We start from the raw sequence: 22,155 nt of genomic DNA, 5'->3' as shown, positions 1-22,155 counted from the left end.
CGGTAAATAAACAACTTATATTAGGGACCAATAATTTTTAATGATTTTGACTATTATTTGGTCAGCTCAAATATTAAATTATCTTTAACAAATATATTTTATTGTTTTATGTGTATAAATTTTAATAATTGTGAGTACAAATTTTATTATTTCATGTGTATAAATTCTAGTAAACATAGATGTAAATTATGTATTTGTGTGTAACCTCTTATAAATATGGATGAAAAATCCTGGCATTGCAACGCTGATTAAAAAAAAAAATTAGAGTATTCTCAAATATCAAATATTAATCAAAGAATTTAAATTCTCTAAAGTGAAGAAGTTGGTAAAATGAAAAGTTAATCATTATTGATTTTGTAACTTCCATAAAATGTGTATCCATTATCTTAATTTAAGAGTGATTAACTTCTCACTTTACCATTTTACCACTTTACTAATCTTCTCATTTTAGAGAATTTTAATCCCTAATCAAAACATAAAACTATTATAATCCATTATTTTGACACCATCATATGAACAACCTTATGCAATATAGTAGCGGCCCCAAACAACAAAATCATAACTCCTATTATTGTTAGTACCAAATATGAGTTGTCTCCACGTGACCTCAAGGTCACGGGTTCAAGCCGTGGAAACAGCCACTGATATAATTATCAGGTTAGGCTGCGTACATTACAACCTTGGTTGCGGCCCTTTCCCGGACCCTGCGTTAAACGCGGGACGCTTGTGCACCGGGTTGCCTATTATTGTTAGTACCAAATATGACATTTCAAACTCACTTTACCAAATAAGTAATGTCTATCAGTTGATAATAGAAAGATCACAGTTCTAACATAAAACCAACTCTTTCATGAGAATAACATGTTGGCAATGCATCTAACATGGTATCAAAGTCAGCGTTCTCATCAATCTTGAACGTACAAAGAACCTTGACACTCTTCAAGGCATGCCACCAACATTTTGAATTACTTGAACTGCAGTGGCACTCTTCCTCGCTGCCCATCAGCATCTCATACAAAAACTGTTGTTTTTTGCAAAATAACAAACGGAGTTAGAAAGAACATATTGATGAAAAAGTATAAACACAAATGCAGTCACTGCTGGGATTGAAGTACTGTTGTAAATGCAAGACTCAGAAAATTATTGGAAGATAATTATTGGAAGTACTGTTGTGAATGCTTTACTATGAACATGAGAGCAAAAACTAACTGAAGTATAGTTCGGGCAGCAATTTGAAAGCAAGTAATTCATAAAAGGGAAATAGAGAGCTTCATCTTCCGGAGAAAACAATAATTCCAAGCGTTTAATAGTTGGAGGAATAGATGAAACTTGCCATGCACCCTGCTCTGGTTTAATCTACAGAATTCAGACAAATAAATAAAATAGGCAAATATGCAAGCAGAATGAACCAATGTAATAGCAAGTGTATACTTACTAGAACTGACCAACAGATAAAGAGGAAGACTGATGCCCGTTTAATGTTTTGGACAAATTTCCTCAAGCTACAAAGGTCCTGAAAATCCACAATGCTAAAACTATTGACTTCCACTTCCAATTGATTAGAACTTTTCTGAAAACATATACCAGGTTGGTTGTTTCCCAGTCCCACACCCTCATACGCAAATGATAATAAATTTCGAGCATCAATGTTAAGCTCCTCCAAGTTAGAGCAGTATGATAACTTCAAGACTTTGAGTTGAGCACTCGAAATATTAATCCTCTTAGACATAGAGCAATTGCCTAGTTTCAAACTCTCAAGGAAAGGAACTTTAGAAAAGAGTTCAAGAAACCATTCGTCTCCAAGATCAATGCTCTTCAAATTCCATAAGCGCAACCATCTCAAATTTGTGCAACTATCTAAATTCAGCTTGAAAGATGCATATGGATGAATACAATAATCTAAGCTCTCAAGATTTGAAGCATCAATATATACTTCATGCATTCCTTTAACATTAACTTTCTTGAGTTTCTGTAAACAATGCAAGAATAGTGATTCCACAGAACTGAACTCAAACACTAGAGGAATTTCTCTGGTTAGAGGGTTATATACAGCACAATCAATCACGGTTAAATCTTCAATTAGAGGACAATGAGAAATGAGATGATCTATAATCCCATCATGTGCAAAAAGCAGATCACACAGTTATTATTCTCAATTAGTAAAGCTTGATGGAATGGGTGAGGAATGCTTGCTCAACTCTGATTCGTCCCATCAACACCAACTTAGTAAGTGATTTGGATTCAATGACACTGAGTGAAAGCTCATAAAACCTGTCCACACTGTCTCCAATACAAAGTCACCAAGGAGGCCAAGCTGTAAATGTAATACTTCGCCACCACTTTCAATAGCCATCTTCATCCATAGATCAACACGGTGGGCCATGTACTTATGGTCTACATAGTCCATGATAAGCTTGAATTCTTTGATTGCTATGCCTAGGTCACGGAGCCTCAGCGATTTTCTCCCAACATAGTCAATAACTTTGTCTAATTTGATATAATTGCCTATTGTTACATCTTGACTGCTAAAAAATTGATTGCTGCAAATAGATAACATCGGAAACGTAAACCATGTTTCTCTCCAAGCCTTTGATAAAAACACTGGTCCTGGCAGAATCTCTGTCCGGAAGCCTTGCTAGAATGTCATGAAGTATAGCTTCTGGCAAACCAGTACTGATAGCAAGTATAATATCATAGATTGATACATTGCAAAAGAAAAAAAAAACACATGTATTAATTACGTGTTTATTATCAAAATGATTCATCTTGGAAGCGAGAGATCTATGATTATGAATGACTTTCAACTAACTACAGTGATGAGATTTTTCATAATAAAATTCATACTGGAGCATGAGTCATTCTCCGTTTTTGTGAGTAATCTCCCAGGCGACATATTAAAAAGAGAGTTATTCCAATTGTTCGATTGGACAGGACGTATAAATGACTTATATCTATCTTGAAAACAGAAAGGTGGTAATATATACATGTTTACGTTCGTTCGGTACACAACGAAAGGAGGGGCGTTGAAAGCTATAGCGGAAATGGATCGTATGCAGCTGAGAGGTAAGGTTGTCTTTGTGGAAGAGGCCAAGTACAGAAGAACGTCAGGGACCCCAAACACAAACAAAAGAAATGGAGGGGATGAAGTGCAAAACATCGGAACCTTGCAGCCACGTCAAGAAGCAGTACAGAATGATTTGATGTCTGTACAGGAACCACAGACGAAGGAACCTAAAAAGGACTTGCTTGGGAAGAGCCAGACGAAGAAGGTAGAGATAGAAGTGGTAAAAAAAATGGAATGGCTGAATAGAAGTCTTGTAGGGTGCTCGAGGAAGCCTATTAACTTTGCTTCTTTGAAGGAAATGGTTGTGAAGACCCTGCCTAACGTCATCTAGGTCCGGGAGATGGGGGCATACAAAGCTCTCATGATGTTTGATAGTGTTCGGCATGTTGAAGAGATATACACTTTCAACATGAATAGCCTCCTACAATGTTTCATAGTGTACGGAGATGGGAGGAGTGGGAGCATAGTGAAACCCGAAGAGTGTGGCTCGAATGCTTCGGGGTTCCGTTACACGTATGGTTAGTTGACACATTCAAAACGATAGGTGGGCCGAGGGTTAGAAGAGTGGTTAGAAGAGTTTCCTGATAATCGGCTTCAAGGTGGGCCGAGGGGCTTATCAGATCATTGCCCTATAATAGTTGAGGACAAGAAGTTGACGGATGGTCTAAGGCCGTTCAGGAGCCTAGACTCGTGGTTCACACATGAGAGTTTTCTCAAAATAGTAAAGGAGGAATGGAGAAGTCTGGGGGACAAACAGTTCACAGATAAATTGAAGGCTTTGACAGCTCCGTTGAGGAGATGGCATAAGGACAATTTTGGAGAGATGGACAAGAAAATTGCAAAGTTTGAGGAAGAAATTAAGAGAATTGATGATTTGGTAAGCAATGGAGTGTATGATGGTACGATGGAGGCTAGAAGAAAGGCGCTAGTTACTTGCTGTGAGAGATGGTATGTAAGAAAAGAAGTCCATTGGAAACAAATGTCCCGGTCTCGACACGTGAGGGATATGGACAAAAATACAAGGTACTTCCACAATATAGCATCAGCAAGAAGGCGGAATAATAGGATTGATACACTGGTTATTAACGGCAGACGGGTCAAGAATCTAGCCAGAATAAAAATTGCTATAAGAGATTTCTACAAAGAGTTATATCATCAAGAGCGGTCTCCTATACTTGGGTTCAGAGATGGGTTGGTGGAGAAGATAGATGAGCAAGACGCTGTGTCTTAAGAAGTTCTGCCATCGGCTGCGGAGATCCGAGACGCTGTGTGGGACTGTAAGTCTTTTAAGGCACCAGGATCTGATGGGTACAATATGAATTTCATTAAGAGGTGCTGGGGGGAGATGGGGCAAAATTCACGGCAGTAGTGGTGGGGTTCTTCCAGACGTCCAAGCTACCGGCGGATTCTAATATGACTTGGGTGGTGCTGGCGCCTAAGTTCGTTGGTGCGGAGGAAATCAAAGACTTGCGACTTATTAGTATGGTGGGATGTGTGTACAAGGTCATCTCCAAGGTCCTAGTTAGGAGGATGAGATCAGTGATGCCAGCGATAGTAGGAGAGACTCAGAGTGCTTTTGTAAAGGGAAGAAAAATACATGATGGGGCACTTATCGCGTGTGAAACGGTAAACTGGCTCAAACTGAGGAAAAAGGAGGCAGCAATAATCAAGCTAGATTTCCAAAAAGCCTATAATAGAGTCAAGTGGAGCTTTTTGGACTTTGTGCTACAAAAGATGGGATTCGGACAGAAATGGAGAGTTTGGGTTATGGAATGTGTGACCACTGCTTCTTTGTCGATTCTGATAAATGGGTCGCCTTCTAAGTTGTTCAAAATGGAAAGAGGATTGAGACAAGGTGACCCCTTTTTCACCCTTCTTGTTTGTTCTGGTTGTGGATGTCCTGCATCGAATGATTGGAGAGGCAGTTAGGAACAGATGGATATCACCTTTGTTAGTTGGCAGAGACAGTATAGAATTGTCACACCTTCAGTTTGCTGATGATACCATTCTATTCTGCCCACCAGAAGAGGAGACTATTAAGAATTACAAGCGGATGCTGAGATACTTTGAGTTGATGTCAGGGCTTAGTATCAATTTTGATAAGTCCAGCTTGATCCCAATCAATTGTGATGAGCAGTGGGCTCGGCGTATGTGCAACTTGTTGGGTTGCAAGGGGGCAACTCTTCCAGTCAAATACCTTGGAATCTCCTTAGGTGCAAATCCGAGGTTGGTGAAGACCTGGAAGCCTATAATAGACAAAGTGGAGGAGAAACTCAGTTTGTGGAAAGCTAAGCTGTTAAATAAAGCTGAAAAATTAGTGCTTATTAAATCAGTTTTAAATAGTTTGCCAGTGTATTATTTGAGTCTGTTCAAGACGCCGAAAGCTGTTGCTGAAAAGTTGATTTCTTTATAGAGGAGATTCCTGTGGTGCAAGGAAGATGGTCGAAATGGTATGGCAGTAGTATGGTGGGAAATGGTGCAGGCTTCGAAGAAGCTAGGTGGTTTGGAAGTTGGGGATGCTTTGATTCGAAACACTGCTCTGTTGTTTAAGTGGTGGTGGCGGTTTGCAAAGGAAGAGTGTCCGCTGTAGAAGAAGGTAGTGTGTTCTTGTCATAATTTGAACCCAAATGAGTTATTATCAACTCAAGTACTACCTTCTAAAGGAAGCCCATGGAAGGATATATGCCAAGTACATATCACGAATTCACATATTAGGGAAAAGATGGTTATAGACTTGTCAATGAAGGTGGGTGATGGGCAACGAACGCATTTTTCGGAGGATGTTTGGCTTCTTGGTGGAGCTTTAAAGGATCAGTTTCCGAGGCTTTTCTCTGTTTCAAACCAAGGGGGATCTGTTATAGGGGACTGTGGGTTTTGGGATGGGCTTGAGTGGATTTAAAACTTCCAATGGAGGAGAGAGCTCTTTCAATGGGAGTTGAAACTATTGAGTCAATTGCATGAGGCTCTGAGACCTGTAAAACTAGTACATAACAGAGATGATAGAGTGGTGTGGAAGTTTGATAGGTAATGTGTTTTTTCAACTAACTCATTTGTGCAGGTGATGCAGGAGGAATCGCTCCCAGAGGAGGTAACCAGTTTCAGTTTTACTAAGACTATTTGAAAAGGTTTGGTTCCACTAAGAGTGGAGCTGTTTGCTTGGTTTGTGCTAATAGACCGAGTGAATACAAAAGAAAGGCTAAGCCGGTTTGGTATTATCACTCAGGAAGATAGTGCATGTGTGTTATGTAATAATGATATGGAACATATAAATCACTTGTTTCTAGGCTGTACTTTTGCTTGGCAGGTGTGGAGTGCTTGGATTTCAGCTTTTGACCGACAATGGTCTTGTCCGGGTTCGATGAAAGAGCACTTTCTAAGTTGGACAGAAGAATTGAGGAGTAAGAAAAATCAAAAGTAGCGGTTGAGGTACTTCTGTGCGGTTCTCTGGGATATTTGACGGGAAAGGAATAGGAGGATATTCCAGAATACAAACAAAGGCGTTGAAGAAATTATCAACATGACCTTCATTAGCGCTAACGAGTGGAGTGGTGTGAATCCCTTTTGTTATTGATGGCTATACCGAAGATGACTTGGGGATCGTATTCTTATTGTTTTTTAGTTATGTTGAATTGTTGACTAACTCTGCTTGCTCTACCTTATTGTGTTGAGTAATTATTTTCAAAATAATAATAATAATAATAATAATAATAATAATAATAATAATAATAATAATAATAATAATAATAATAATAATTATTATTATTATTATTATTATTATTATTATTATTATAATAAGAGATCAATGTGGGAACCTAGATCTCCTCATCTCCATCAAAAAAAAATTTATTTATTTATTTATTTATTTATTTATTATTATTATTATTATTATTATTATTATTATATCAAGCATTATGTGAAGTGAAATAATGTTTGAAATAAAGTTAAGACATAAGAAAGAAACCATAAGGGAGTCGGCTAATTTTTTTTTTTTTTGAAAGTGAGATGACTCAAACATTGTAATTTTGAGTGTTTTTTAAAATGGTAGAAGGTATACAAATTTTGAAGATTCGATTCATGTACTTTAAATTTCTTAACTTTTTTTATTTAAAAAAAAACGGTTTCAGATATTAAAAGGATTGATTTTTGTATTCTAGAAATCGAATGGTCCGATTTATGTACTTCTCAAAAATCAAATCCTTTAAATCTTTAGATTTTTGTATTTCAAATTAATCGAGGTCACTTAACACCCAATATTCATACCCAAAAAAAATACTATTGTCAACTCAATGTAAAAAATAAAAAGTGTCAGACTTTATCCTTTTTATTATTAAAAAATAAATTTCAATTTTTCCTCCTAATTCCACTGAACTCCTAAACAATAACCTCACTTGTTACTACCCTAATGAAAAGCTCAATGTTCCAATAACAGAAGAAAAAAGGAGAGGATGTGAAAAAAATCAAAAGATAAACTTACCTTATCCAATAGGATGTGTTTGTAGTGATTTGAAGAGTGTAAATTTTGGGTCGAATATGAGTCAATGCGGCTTCATCCGATCTATGAGCATTTTAAAAAAACTAAAAAAGATATATATATTTTAAATTAATTTTAATATTATATTATATTATATTAATTATAAGTTTATTATTTTATTTTTAATTTTACTTGTTGAATTAGAAAATAGATTAAAAAATATTAAATTAAAATTTTCGGTAACAATTTTTTTCTTTATAAATAAGTGTATTATAAATAAGTTTCTTTATAAATAATTTTTTTTATAAATTATTGTTAAAATTTTAAAGACCCGATTTGGATTCGGTATAGTTGTGACCTGAAAATGTTTAGGTTTCATCAGGTTTAGAGTCGAGTTAAAGATAAAAGAAATAGACTCGATGTATATTTAAAAACAGATTTAGATTAAAACAAACTCGATTTCACCCGACCCATAAACACCCCTATCAAGTGTGTTTTACACTTTCACTTTACACGGCAAAAAGAGAGAAGAATGATTTGAATTCTTCCTCTTATTTTGGAACAACTATAAATAAATTAGTTAAATTCTGTTAAAAATTTTAATTTTTATTTTATTTATAAATCAAATTAAAAAGAATCTCGTTTTTAAATTAATTTTTACATTCTTCATATTTAATATATTAAATATCTAAAATATTTTTATTTATAATTAATAAAATAATTTTATCAAAAATAAAATTATAAAAAAAATTAATTCACGTAAAAGTATTTTAAACTAAGGTGAAAAAAAAAAGACAAAGTCAAATTTATTAGTTAGGTTCACATCTAGGTCTCTTTGATGTTGAAGTTCACTCTACGGTTGAATTTAAGTTGAGTAAATGTCTGCGTCAGAAACATTTATTTTAGCTATACAATTTACAACATTATTTATATTTTCTTAAATTAAAAGAATAGAAACTCTTTAATTCTAATTCATAATCTCCTATATATGCTTTGTCAAATCTCATTTCAAAATATCATTACCAAACATCTTTTGGTTTATCAAAAAAAGGCTTCTAAATAATCTGTTTCACAAATCACCTCACAAAAAGTTACTATCCCAAATTAGAAGTAAACCTCTCAAAATAGCACACAATTTAGCAAAAAAAAATATTGCACACTTTGACTTTACCAGTGTAACTTTTCAACCAATATCAATCAGAATTGCAAACGATACAATCAAAACCAGTATAGCAAAAAAAACAAGAAAACTAACATCATAATTTAATTTAACAGAATTGATAGGAAGAAAAACCCAATACAAACAAAGTGAAGGAGGAGAATGCATAGCAAAAATGGTATCTGTAAACTCCATTAAATTAGTAAATAATTAGTCAATAAATTAATTTTTAATAAAAAAATTAAAAATCTGAATATTATATTAAATTCGAATAGAACTCATCAAAACGAAAATTTTAACACTAATTTCAAGAAATTCGGCTCAAGATTAAACCGAACAGACCGAACCGATTAAACTGGACCCAAACCGGACCCGTAAACCCAACCGGCCTAGCACTTAAGTAAACCGAAACCCTTCTCCTCCCCAATTCAGTAGAAGTGACGCTGAAAGCAATCAGGGGAGGGAAGAAAGGTAAACATTTCTATAACCCTTACGGTAAATTCCAACCCACGTATCTCTTCTGTTCGATCTCCGATCGCCGCACCGTTTGTAGCCATGCGACCATGGCGTCGAGCTCTACGTTTCTATCGGAACAATTTCATAGGTAACCCGTTTATTCACTCTCAACCTCTTCTTCCCCAATTTTTATTAAATTAAGTGGAGGTATTAAATTTCTTTGCTCTTTGATGTTTTAGGATCTAATTAGCTTGAGAAAACGTTCACTTTTGCTTATACGAAGCTTAGGTAAGGTGAGGATACCATAAATCCTATTTAATTTACTGAATTTATGCCTTGGGTATTAAATTGGGTATATATGTGTTATGAATGTGTATTAGGTTGTGAATAAATAATTAGAGCTTAAAATTGTGGATATTGGAACTTGGAGGAAGCTGTCTTATTGAACTTTTGAGGGGCTGTGTTTATTTTGGGTGAGTTACCTTTGGACAATACGTGGTAACCGACCAAGGTATGATTTAGATTTCTTGCATTTAATATATAATGTTTTGTGAAAACTTAGGGTAGATAACCATAGGATAGGTTGGAATGTGTGTGCATATATTTAATGCTTAGAATCTTGTTAAGAAGCATGTTGTGGTCTGATGCTTGTTGGTTGGTTAGTAATGCTTGGTGGATTGTTGTTTCATGATTTGAGGATATCAATATATAAATTTAGGAGTTGTAACCTATTGTTTTGGATGATGGATTTTGAAAAAATGTATGTGTATTATTGTTGATTTGAAGGATGGATTGTTATGGTGGTTATTTTGATGACAAAGAAGGATATGCCATGTTGATAATTGTAGGTTTGATAATGAATGAAAATGAGATTTTTGGAATGAAATGAGGTTTAGGAAGTTTGTAAAATTTTGGTTTTGGGCCGAACTTCGGTGAGGTATAATTTGGTATCTGGACTCTCAAATTGTTTTTAACTTGTTTTAAATGAAAATTGGGTTCGTGAAGTTTATACCATTCGAAAAACAAATAAAAACGATTTAAAATGATTAAGTTATGCACGTCGGAAGTTAGGGTTTGGAATAGGCGAATTATGCAACTTTTTGTTTGATAAGTTTTTTGGGAAAACATGCGCTCATGCGTACGCGTGGCATGGAATTTTGACCGTGCGTACGCGAGTAGCCCTATGCGTACGCGTAATAAGCTAGTATGCATGTTCACACGTACACGTGACATGAAGTACTCACCTACGCGTATGCATGACAAGAGAATGCACGCGCGAGCTGTTTTATTACACTCCCACGCGTACGCGTGGTCTCTTTTTCAGAAAACATGATTTCTCTGAGTTTTAAACTCTATTCCAAACTTCTAAACTTCTATTTTCTTTTCTTTAGTCATAAATAATAGTATTAAACTGGATAATCAGATGAAGTTAGGAAATGGGGATAACTTAGAGGTGAAGTAAAGATGAAAAGCGATTAATTAATTATGAAATGTTACCGATGATTATGTATGATACTTGGCTTGAATAATCAAATGACCTGAAATACGAGATTTCCTGGGTAAAGTATCGTGGCTTGCCACCACGTGTACCAGGTCGAAAACTCGATATTCTGTTGACTCTGCGACGTAAGCATGACCAGGCACTTATAAATTCCCGAGAATGGTACCCCCATTGAGTGATTTGATATATATATGAGAAAAAACTATGTATAGACTCATGGGGATACACGTCGGGGGACAGTCCAAAGGTTTAGTAAACTGGACTTGTCGGGTTGGTTTGATAACCGACAGATGAGACTCATCAGCCATATGACAGGCATGTATCATGTGCATATTACTTGAATTACTTGTATTTTGATATGTTAAATGTATAATGTGCATTAATTGGGTGTGCCTAAGTGTATTTGATATGTTAAATGTATATTTGTTACCTACAGTACTTGTAACCTTCTTGTGTTTGCCTTTATCTGCTTATTTGTCTGTGATATGTTGTCGGAGATAGAGGTATAGAGGAAAGGCAATATAACTTAGATTCAAGATTAAGTTACGATAGGCTTATCTACTCTTAGAGAACCACCTTTTATGACTTCTATTTAATACTTTAAGTTTTATAATCTGAGTGTCGGTGTTCTAGGATTGCCTCTAGCATTCCCAGGACCTTATATCGTATATGTGTGGCACCTTTACCATGCTCAGAACCTCTGGTTCTCACCCTATACTATGTTGTTGTTTTTTAGATGCAGGTCGAAAGGCACCTCCTTAGGCGCCTGAGCTCCTGAAACGAAGTTATTGTCGGGTTACTTTTTGGATTGTATGGTCATATATATATGTGTACTTAGTATTCTCTCCACACGACTTGTTCTTTTTTATCCTCTTAGAGGCTTATAGAGAGACTGAATTTTGTTTATGTAAATTTGGGTTTTGTGTGTGTGTTCTCCGGCCAGTTTTGACTTCACAAACTGAGTTAGGAGCTTGTTATTTTGTATCTTTGGCCCTCTATTCTTACTTTTGTTATCTTATGCTTGATAATTATAGTTTTCTTAGCACGCAAGTTAACTCGTTTTCTGAACATTGTGCTTTAATTCGCGATTTTTATTTTATCTGTTCTTTAAGACTCCTAGTTTATTATATTCTTCTGCTATTACATGTACACTTTTATTTTAGAGGTCGTAATACTACTTCACCTCTGTTTTACGACTTAAGCGTAAAGCTGAGTGTGGTAGGGTGTTACAGTATGAAATTCAAAAACTTCCTTGTTGAACTACAAATCAAACTCACCACCTTACTAGCACTTCCCTCGGTATTAAATAAATCACGATTCTCTTCAAATTCACCCGATAGTAGGAGTGGAAATAGGCCAGACCTGTAACGTATTAAACTGGCTTGAGCTTGACCGGTAACTTGTTATAGATTTTATTTTAAATATTAAATCTGACCTGTTATTAAATTTAGCTTGGTTTAAAATATGATAAAAGGCTTGATATATATAATTTTTTATTAAAATAAAAATTATTTGAAAAATTATTTTTTTAAAAAAAAATATTTATATGCAATATACTAAATTCAATCCTTATAATAATATCTAAACTTTAAAGTATTTAAAATATAAAACAAATATTTATAATAAAAATTTAAAATTTATAATAACTATTTTAATTAAAAAAAATATTTTTGTATTTATTTATATAGGCTCGAGTAGTCGAGTAGATCTAACAAGCCTATTAACAGAATGTAGAATATTTTTGTTTTTATTTATATTTTTGTATTTATTTATATTTTAATATGCTATACCAGGTCAGATGTAGGCCAAGTTGCAGGTTCTTGGCAGGTCACCTAACCTATTTTTACTCCTACCAGATGGTTGAAAAAAAAATAAAAATATCCCCACTTTTTGTGTTTCTATAGAGTCAATCACATAAATCCGAGTTAACTGAATACATGTCTAAAATATTCTATATCTCTTTAACACTATGGCACTTCCGAAGACAATGAAGCACGATTTCAGAACCACTCTGACATCATGACAAATGCTTGATAAAATTAAACTATGATCAAATATAAACTCTATCGTAGGAATAGTATTATGAAGACTGAGATAAATAAAAAACTTATACTTCTAAAAAAAATACAATTTCCAAATCTACAACTTATAAATATAAAATCAATTTTGTTGTGTATATATAAAACACTAATCATCAAATTAATCCATCTTAAAAAATATATATCAAAATATGAAATATATATAAAAAATAAATTAAATAATATATGTATTTATATATAAATAATTAAATATATAGTGATTGATTTGGTTATTAATTCTCACATATAATTATTTTTATGTAAAATTTTAATAATTAAAAATAGATAACAACTTAATCAATATGTCAAATTATTTAATGATTCTCAATTAGTATCTTTATATAAAGATAATTTCACCTATGTTTTTATCTTTTTTATTACACATAATAGTTTTGTATAAAATTTATGAAATTGGTAGATACTATTTTTTTTAATAAATAATTTTTATTACAAATTTTAAAAATAATGGATATATACAAAATATATTTTAGAAAAAATGCTATGCATCAAATCCTCTAATTCTCTTTCGGAAATTCTCTATTCTCTTAATTTTAGTTAATGTTAGAGTGCATGTGATATCATATTATACAAAATTTAAGTGAGATTAAGAAAAGAAAATATAAAAGAAACTATATATGTTTATATATTCATATTTAAGAAATAGAATCTGAGTATTGCATGAAAATATCAATACCTAAACACAAATAAAAAGACTTATAAAATACAAAAATACTATACGCACAAAAAAAATTAACCTAATTAATTATTATATATTTATATACATATATATATATATATTATTTGACTTATTTTTAATATATATTTTATATTTTAATATATATTTTATATTAATAATTCATTTGATAACTAACTTTTTATATATATATCTAACATACTTGTATAAAATATTATACTCTTTTATTATAATAACTATATTTCTTTTTTAAATAAATTTTCGAAGATCATGTAACTGGTAAGACTAAATCATTGTTCAAGTGCATAAACACCGAATTTCTTTCAACCTCTTTTTAAACGATTAGATTGAAATTCAGATTTTTTAGATATATATAAACATTAAAACAAAAGAATTACAATATTTATAAGTATTAGAACAAATTTATAATCATATTATATATAGGTTGGGAGAAAAGCTGCTTCAATCAAAGGTTAAAATATATGTCACAAAAAAAAAGGTTAAAATATATGTTTAAACTCTGAGTATAGAACAAATCATCCATGAAAAATATAAATCTATAAATCAAATGTGAGCCATAACAATATACAACTAAAAGATCTACCAAACAAACCAACTTACAAAACTCAACTTATATACTTTTACGTAATTAAAATTATAATTTATGCAATATTAAATTTATGTAAAACTATTTTCTTTTGTGAACTACATATTATTTTGTTGTAAAAGGAATACAAGTTTCTAGTAAAATTATTTTTTCTCCTGAAGAAAATTGTTGCCTGGTATAGAAAACTGTAAATATAAGCATACATACTAATCATGATCATATATAACAAACTTAAAACGTTAATACACTCGTTACATAATAACAGGCACTTCAATACATACATAGATGTATAAGTTGTAATTAAGCGTCAACATCAAAGTCTCTAACTCTAATTAGAAATGTTTATAGGTTGATAATAGCAACTACAACTCTAAACTAAAAGTGATAGTATTCCAATCAGAAGATTTCGGCGATGCATCAAGCATTGCTTTAAAGTTAGTGTTCTCATCGGTCATGAATGAACAAGAGATGTTGACAATCTTCAAGGCATGCCACCAACACTTTCTATCACCTGAACTGCAATGGCACTCTCCCTTTTTACTGCCCATCAGCATCTCATAGAAGAACTGTTGTTTTTCGCAAAAATATGCGGTGGAATTAGAAAGAACATATTGATGAAAAAGCATAAAGGCAATGCATTTGACATGATGAATACCGTGCTGGAATGAAAGTACAATTCTAATTCGTAAAAGGGAGAATTAAACAGAAAATTTGAAGATAATAAATGACATACCTCAATGAATGTGTAACGACGACTATATCTGAATGAAATTGTTTTTGGAAAACAACTCGAAAGCAAGCAATGCATAAGATGGCCATAGGGAGATTCACTCTTTGGAAATGAATATACTTTAAACTCCAAATGTTTGATACTCGGAGGAGTGGAAGAAACTTGGAATTCATGCAGATATGTATAATCCTACACAATTCAGAGTACATAAAATCAAATAGGCACATCTCAATATGAATGAAAAAAGAACCAACAAAGTAGCAAGTGGAAACTTACATGAAATTGCTCATAGATAAAGAGGGAGAGAGATGCCAAAATGTTTTGTGGTATATTCCGGATAAATTTCCTCAAGCTATAAAAGTCCCGTAAATCCACGAGAGTACAAACACTGACTTCAAGTTTATTAGAACCTCTTAAAAAAGATATAACAGGTTTGTTATCATCAACATAGTCAAATGATAACAAATTTGGAGCATCAACGTTGATCTCCTTCAAGTTAGAGCAATGAGATAACTTAAAGACCTTGAGCTGGGCACTCAAAATATTAATCCTCTCAGACATAGAACAATGACCTAATTTCAAACTTTCAAGAAAAGGATACTTAGAAAACAGTTCAAGAAACCACTTGTCTGCAATAGCAGTGCTCTGCAAATACAATAAGCACAAACATCTTAAATTTGTGCAACTATCAAAATTCAGCTTAAAGGGTGCATCAAAATCCAATGGACGATAACGTAAGTTCTGAAGATTTGGAGAATCAATTTGTACTTCCTGTATTCCTTAAACATCAACGTCCTTGAGCTTTTGTAAACCATTTAGAAATAAAGATTTCACCCGATGACTCCTTTGCACTAGAGGATCTTCCGTACTTAGATGGTTATATACGGAACAATAGTTCATGGTTAAATGTTCAATAAGAGTGCAGTGAGAAATAAGATGCTCAATAATCCTTTCATGCGTGAAAAGTACTTGACTTAAAAATAACGATTTCACCGAGGAAAACTTCATGGAATGATTTAAAAATTCTTGGTCAATTCTGATTCCCCCGGCCAACTCCAGCTTAGCAAGTGACTTGGCTTCAATGACACAAAGTGGAAGGTCATACCAGTTGTCTTGACTATAATCTCGCCCTATACACCCACCAGTGAGGTGAAGCTCTAGCACTTTGACACCATTTTCACTGGCCATCTGTATCCACTGATCAACATGGTGGGAGCCACGTGTAGGGTTTAATAAATTTGTCAAACTGAGCTTAAGTTCTTTGATTGCTAAGCCTTGGTCACGTAGCCTCAGCAATCTTTTTGTAACATAGTCAAAGAGAATATGCATTTTGCTAAACCTATGACTACTTCCTGGGACTATATCATGTATAGTAAAAAAGTCCCCACTGCAAACAGATAGATTGGGAAATGAATACCATGTGTCTCTCCACGCCTTTGATAAAGCAATAGTCTTGGCAGCATCTTTGTCCGACAACCTTGCAAGAATGTCATGAAGTATAGTTTTCGGCAGACCAGATAACCGGTCCATTTTTTCTCAACTACAGTACTGAGAGGGAGTATAACATCATAAATACATACCAAAATATAATAGTAAATCACTGCCTGCGCAATTAAAATTAGAGAGAAAAAGAAAAACACATGTATTACATGTTAACCAAAATGATTCATCTGCGACCACGGGGATCTTTGATTATGAATGACTTTCAAAATGGCAGCTCGTAAAACTTTACAAAGCCAACCCTTTTATTTCAACATGGTAGCTCGTAAAATTTTACAGGGTTGAGATTTTCATAGTAAATTTCATCACCATGACCCAAAATGTCATGACCTATCACAACCTGTGTAAATTTCCATCACGAATTCACGAGAAATAAACAGCAGCACATGATATAATGTTGGAAATAGAATTATGGCATAGGAAAGAAACCATCATTTGAATTTTGAAATTTGTATCACACAATTTGTCTGATCTCAATCTCATATAAGCACAAAAGAACACAGAGCTATTTTTCAAACCGTAATTTTCTTTTTCTTCTAACCCCACTTAACTATTATTAATTTATTATACATCATCTATAACCAAAAGCTCATTGTTAATGATGAAAAGGGATGAAATATTAAGAGGAAAAAAAAGCAGAAAGGACATAAGACTTACCTTCTCCGAAAAATTTGTGTTATGTGGTGAAGAATGTAGTTGTAGCCTTTGAAGACACGTCTCGTTTGGAATGTTAGGGTCTAGGGTTTCAGCCTTTCAGTCTCAGACCGTGAGAGTGAGAATGAGAGAAATTCAAATTGAGGGTTTCTCATAAGAGGATTAGGAATTAGAAACTGTTCAAGAGTTAGAATTTTTTTTTGAAATAATTAAAAATAAATTATTTGAATTCTGTTCAGAATTTTTATGCTTATTTTTTTTATAAATCAGACCAAAAAGCATAATTGTAAGATCTGAATTGGACCGATCGATCTGGCTGAAAAATCAGTAAATTCGTCACTTAGTTGATTAAGTTGAGCAATTTGACCCAATAAGATAAACTATAAAGAACTAGATAGAACCGAATTAAACCATTCGATTTTGATGAAAATCGACGAATTGGCAGTTTTGTGTAACAGGCAATAGGAGTGTCCGCAGATCGGATCGGATCGGATCGGATATGATATCCGTATTTTTCAGTGCTAGATCCGATCCGCAAATGTGCGGATTGGATCGGATCGGATATCGGATATATCCGCATAATTAAACCTTCTCTTTTTAATCATATTTCTATGTAAAAAAATTCAATAAAAATATTTCTTTTATACTTTTAAACTTATTTATTCCTAAAATATTTTTAATTAAACTCTTTTTAAATAATAAAAATAAAATAATACAATATATGAATAATAATTCCTAACTAAAATATACAAACAAGTAAATATAATACCAAACATATATATTTATTTATTTTTAATTATTATTGTGCGGATCTGCGGATCCGTGAATCGGATACGCGGATGTAGAGCAGATATCCGCAATCCGATCCGCAAAGGATGCGGATCGGATAGGATCCGATCCGCAAAGGATGCGGATCGGATAGGATCCGATCCGCAAAGGGTGCAGATCCGATCCGATCAATTTGCAGATCGGATCGTATCCGCAATTTTCGGATCGGATGCGGATATTTATCGTGGATCTGCAGATACGATCCAATCCATGGACACCCCTAACCGGCAGGTTCAAAATTCTTTTTTTTCCTTTACTAAAATCACGAGTAAATCCCCAAAATAGTCCCTCAGATTGAGCCCGTGCACCAATGTTACCCCTGACTTTTGAAATGCTCTAATTGCACCCTTCAGATTGAGCTCCGTGCGAAATCCTGGTCCTTCCACCCAATTCCGGCGTGACTCAACAGCCGAAGCGCTGAGCTGGCTGCTTAGGGTCCACGTAGGCAGCCTTAAACGGCTAGCTGATGTGGAGTATCATAAAAAAATCTCTGAATTCCCTGAATTAGTCCCTGGTACCAATTATAAACCCTAAAGTTGTTCTTCCCTCTTCCTGTGTGAATTGGTTCGTCGTCCAGCTCAAGCTCTTCTTCCCTCTTCCTCTTATTCTTCTTCTTCGTCCTCTCCCGCCATGAGTGACAGTCACGCTTCTCGAAGGTCGAATCGCTCATCTGCGACCGAAAACTGGAGAGGGAACAATGTGCGTAGCCGGCGTTCAGTAGTTCTAGAGTGGTGTGATTGTGGGTGCAGGCCTATCCTTCGGTGGTCAGGGACGGAGAGTCATCCTAATAAGACGTTCTTCAGGTGTCCGAATTATAACGTGAGTGCATTTACTAGCTGAAATTTTTAGTGTTGGTGGTTAGTTGAGGTAGTTGTTTGATAAGGTTGATGCATATTTGTAGACTAGTGGAAATAATTTGTGTGGGTTATTTGTCTGGGCAGATTCTGTACAGGATGAGGTGCCGCTGAAGTCTGATGAAGAAGATGAGCATGGTGGGATGAAGATGAACATTGCATGGAAGGTGGGCAAACTGAAAGAAGATGTGAGAAATGTAAAGCTGATGGTCCAAGTGCTTGGTTTAAGGGTATTCGTGTTATTTGTGTTTGTGTTGATGTTAATGTTGAAGGTTTAATTAGGCTGAGAACTGAAACACAGAACCAGTGTAATCCAGTTTATGAACAATGTAATTGACATTAGATTGTTTTTGATATATTGAATGACTATTTAGTTTTGTTTTTGTAAACATAATTGAACACCCAATTATGTTATGGATAAGCAACAATAGCAAAAGCTTACATAAGGCACAATTCATAACTGAATGACAATAACACTAGTTCATATAAAATTCTGCAATAATGCATTGATGACAATAACAAGCAAAAAAATACTGAGCATTGTTTCAGCTAGATTCCAGCAACTTAGTATTTAAAAGTTGCAGAGGTGTCTATGAATCACCATGACCAAACAAAAAAGACTAAGATAATTGTTTCACAAAATATTACAAACTTTCAGAATTTCAACCTAAAGCTAGGATCATAATCACTTCTTTCTTGGCGGTTTGAACCCTGGAGTGGGCACAAACTTGAGGAAGTTGGCCAGCCTTGCTGCAGTTGCCTCACTAGCTCCCTCCATTGGATTGAATGATGCAAAGCCAGTTGGAGTAGGTGACCTTCTTCTAAGTGGCAGTTTCCCAGATCTTGTAGGTGTCTTCCTCTTTTGTTCATGCTCTTGCAATGCAGACAATACCTTACATAAGGCCTAGAAAATAATACAAATAATAAAAACACATTACATGAAGTATTATTAAAGACAATACTTTTTGGGAGTTTTCAGCTTCAGAGTATGAGGGCTGAGACAAATCAATCTCAGCCTGCTGGACATCTACTTCCACAAGAGTGGCAGAAGCATGGGCAGATGCAGTAGCAGTAGCAGACACTGTTGCAGTTCCAGAGTCTGTAGTAGTAGCAGAGGCACTTGCAGCTTGAGGTGTATTGGAAGTAGTTGTTGTAGCTGACGCAGAGGCAGTTGTAGTGACATTCTGAGCAGCAGCCTTAGGGTCTTTAGCAGCAGCCTCCACAGCTTTCTTCTTCTCAACCTCTGCAGCTTCAGCAGCCTTCTTCTTCTCACACCCTCTTTTTGTATGACCTTTCTGCAAGCAATACTTGCAAGTGAATGGTCATAGCTGTCTCTTCAGAGTGGTGGTTGGCTTTGATTTTTTGCTATACTGACCCCCTCATCCGCATCCTTCCTTCTCTTGGTTTGGAGCTGTCCAAGTTTTCTCTTAACCAAAGGTGCCAATGGTCTGTTGGCCTCAGATCTTTTCCATAATTGTTGGCCAGGTAAAGGATTTATGTGGTGGGAGTAAGTGACTTTGTAGGACTCCATTATGAGGAGCTTGTGGCAGAAATTCTTTGGCCACTTGTTCACCCTAGCAATAGCAGCACATGCGTGCACACATGGGATTCCTACATCACCATAATCGGCAATAACAATTAGGTGCATAGTTAATTAGACTCACTAGGCAAAGTACTTAAATAATTAAGTAATAGTTTAATACATTACCTGTTAGCATCCAAAGCTGACAAGTACATAGCTTTTTCCCCAAATCCACTACATGGTGTGTAGGGTGTCCATGTACCTCAGACTTCTCATATCCGGTGTCTTCAGCCCAGATTGGTTGCCATTGCCTAGATTTCTTCCTCAGCTTCTCCAGTATGCTCTTGATCACTGGGGGAAGTATCCCCACATAATTATCCAACTTCACTTTACTTTTGTCCATCGTCCTCATTACGAACATCCTAACCTCTTCCAACAGTGTGATTATAGGCTTCCTCCTACCTTCCTTAATCTTTGCGTTGAATACTTCGCACGCATTGTTACATATTGAGTCTAACTTTGGCTTGTGACTGAATTGAGATCTTGTCCAATAATGTGTTGGCCATTTTTCTAGGTATGCCTATGCCTTCGGATTTAGCCGCTTCAACTTTTCCATATGTTCCCTGAATTCCTCAAAGGTTGTGGCTCGTGCATAATCCCACAGCAAGCCTCTTAGCTCCAGGTCTTTCCATTGCTTATTGAAATTTCTCCACAAATATCATACACAGAAACGGTGATGCACATTGGCCATCACCTCCTGTATTGCATTTATGAGTCCCTACAATACAGAGTGGATGCAAATAATAATTAACTCAGATACAGCAGAGAGAAGTTTGTAGAATACACAGTTATATGTTCATCGTCTTAGACCCTGACTTTTTATATTTTCACCATAATAGACCTTGACCTCTAATATTTTCACCATATTAGTCCCTGACTTTGTATTAAACGCACCATAATTGTCCCTAATTTTTGCTATCGTGCATCTAAAATAGTCCTACTCAATATCAGCAAGCCTCTTACATGATCCAATATATTATAATATAGTGAAGGCAACCAAACAGGAACTAAATTAGAAAGGATTAGTAGCCATGTACCTTTTGCATATCAAAAATGAAACACCAACCATGTGTCTTGTAATCTCCCAAATCTGTGTGCAATAGTTTCAGGAACCATTTCCAGTTGGCAGTGTTTTCAACTTTCACAATTGCCCATGCAATGATGTATATGTGGTGGTTTGCATCCTGCCAAACAGCTGATAGAATCTGCCCTCCAAAGACAGTTTTCAGGAAAGCACCATCAAGTCCAATGAGTGGACGACATCTTGCCTTAAATCCATTCTTGCAGCCACTTAAACACACATACATTTTCTCAAATATGACATCATCGTTTGGCTGTGGAATGGTGCAAATTTGGACAGTTGAACCCGGGTTGGTTTTCAGCAGTGTCTACCCATAGTCCTTCACCATTGCATACTGTGCCTTTTCATCACCATATACAAGGTTTCTAGCATTAGATAGTGCCCTTGAGATCGAGTTCCTATTCAATGACAGATCATACTTGGTCTTGAAGAAGGTGTTTGCATCACAATGCCTGAAGTTAGGATACTTTCTTACTTTCTTCACCAGCTTACTAGCAACCCAGTTACGATTAGCTGCTCTGTTCTTATCCTCCCTTGCACAGCTATGATCATCTCTGAAAGTCTTCACCTGCCAGCAAGTATCGTCTCAGTCCTTGGAAGCAAAGATAACCCAATTGCATTCCTTCACCTTGCAAACTGCCCTAAGCCTCTTCCTATCATTTTTATTGAATCGAATACGCCTTCCCTCCTGGATGGTGTACTCCCTAACAGCCTCTTTAAAATCCCACTTCGTATTAAACTTCATTCCAAACTCTAAGTGAAGCTCCCCGAACCTAGCCCCCTCTCTAAAAACTGGAAACACCTCATCAGAGCCGGTCTCCTCTTCTAATTTGTCTTCAGAATTGGGTGGGGTTTTCATCTCCAATGAATGCCAAGAGTTGGCACCATCAGAATCG

At 35.0% G+C, this 22,155-nt stretch overlaps 3 protein-coding genes and 1 long non-coding RNA gene across 5 annotated transcripts; 2 read left to right on the top strand and 2 right to left on the bottom strand.

Annotated features, from left to right (window-relative positions):
- Positions 1-3,404: 3,404 nt before the first annotated feature.
- On the top strand, positions 3,405-4,295 carry LOC112708755 (uncharacterized). Its single transcript, XM_025760693.1, has 2 exons — positions 3,405-3,582; positions 3,664-4,295. Exons 1-2 carry the CDS (start codon positions 3,405-3,407, stop codon positions 4,293-4,295), a joined length of 810 nt encoding a protein of 269 aa, XP_025616478.1.
- Positions 4,296-9,120: 4,825 nt separating this feature from the next.
- On the top strand, positions 9,121-11,621 carry LOC112712870 (uncharacterized). The gene is made up of 4 exons (XR_003157944.3): positions 9,121-9,298; positions 9,390-9,443; positions 9,531-9,661; positions 11,388-11,621. It is a non-coding gene; the product is annotated as an uncharacterized lncRNA (long non-coding RNA).
- Positions 11,622-14,224: 2,603 nt separating this feature from the next.
- LOC112710077 (uncharacterized) lies at positions 14,225-17,336 on the bottom strand. 2 transcript variants are annotated; one of them, XM_072202335.1, is made up of 4 exons: positions 16,918-17,233; positions 15,037-16,308; positions 14,764-14,949; positions 14,225-14,596 (listed from the first exon to the last, which is right to left on the bottom strand). In XM_072202335.1, the coding sequence occupies exons 2-4, from the start codon at positions 15,319-15,321 to the stop codon at positions 14,393-14,395; spliced, it is 675 nt and encodes a 224-aa protein (XP_072058436.1). In that variant the 5' UTR covers positions 15,322-16,308; positions 16,918-17,233; the 3' UTR covers positions 14,225-14,392. The 2 variants fall into 2 exon arrangements, with proteins under 2 accessions (XP_072058436.1, XP_025617959.1); XM_025762174.3 differs by having other exon boundaries at positions 15,037-17,336.
- Positions 15,541-16,290, bottom strand: LOC140175022 (F-box/FBD/LRR-repeat protein At1g13570-like). The gene has a single exon (XM_072201917.1). The coding sequence runs from the start codon at positions 16,288-16,290 to the stop codon at positions 15,541-15,543; it is 750 nt and encodes a 249-aa protein (XP_072058018.1).
- Positions 17,337-22,155: the final 4,819 nt, after the last annotated feature.

The sequence above is a fragment of the Arachis hypogaea genome, chromosome 9 (assembly GCF_003086295.3).
Source record: "Arachis hypogaea cultivar Tifrunner chromosome 9, arahy.Tifrunner.gnm2.J5K5, whole genome shotgun sequence".
Lineage (NCBI taxonomy): Eukaryota > Viridiplantae > Streptophyta > Magnoliopsida > Fabales > Fabaceae > Arachis > Arachis hypogaea.
This window is presented reverse-complemented; position numbering and strand designations above follow the sequence as displayed.

What these genes read in the sequence shown, in the direction of transcription:
- LOC140175022 (XM_072201917.1), bottom strand. Translation starts at nt 16,290, where the DNA reads ATGGACCGGTTATCTGGTCTGCCGAAAACTATACTTCATGACATTCTT.
- LOC112708755 (XM_025760693.1), top strand. Translation starts at nt 3,405, where the DNA reads ATGGGGGCATACAAAGCTCTCATGATGTTTGATAGTGTTCGGCATGTT. An exon ending in GGGGTTCCGTTACACGTATG is followed by an intron (nt 3,583 to 3,663) that starts GTTAGTTGACAC and finishes ATCGGCTTCAAG; the next exon opens with GTGGGCCGAGGGGCTTATCA.
- LOC112710077 (XM_025762174.3), bottom strand. Translation starts at nt 15,321, where the DNA reads ATGTCTGAGAGGATTAATATTTTGAGTGCCCAGCTCAAGGTCTTTAAG. An exon ending in TTATCTATGAGCAATTTCAT is followed by an intron (nt 14,950 to 15,036) that starts GTAAGTTTCCAC and finishes TGAATTGTGTAG; the next exon opens with GATTATACATATCTGCATGA. An exon ending in GTCGTTACACATTCATTGAG is followed by an intron (nt 14,597 to 14,763) that starts GTATGTCATTTA and finishes GAAAAACAACAG; the next exon opens with TTCTTCTATGAGATGCTGAT.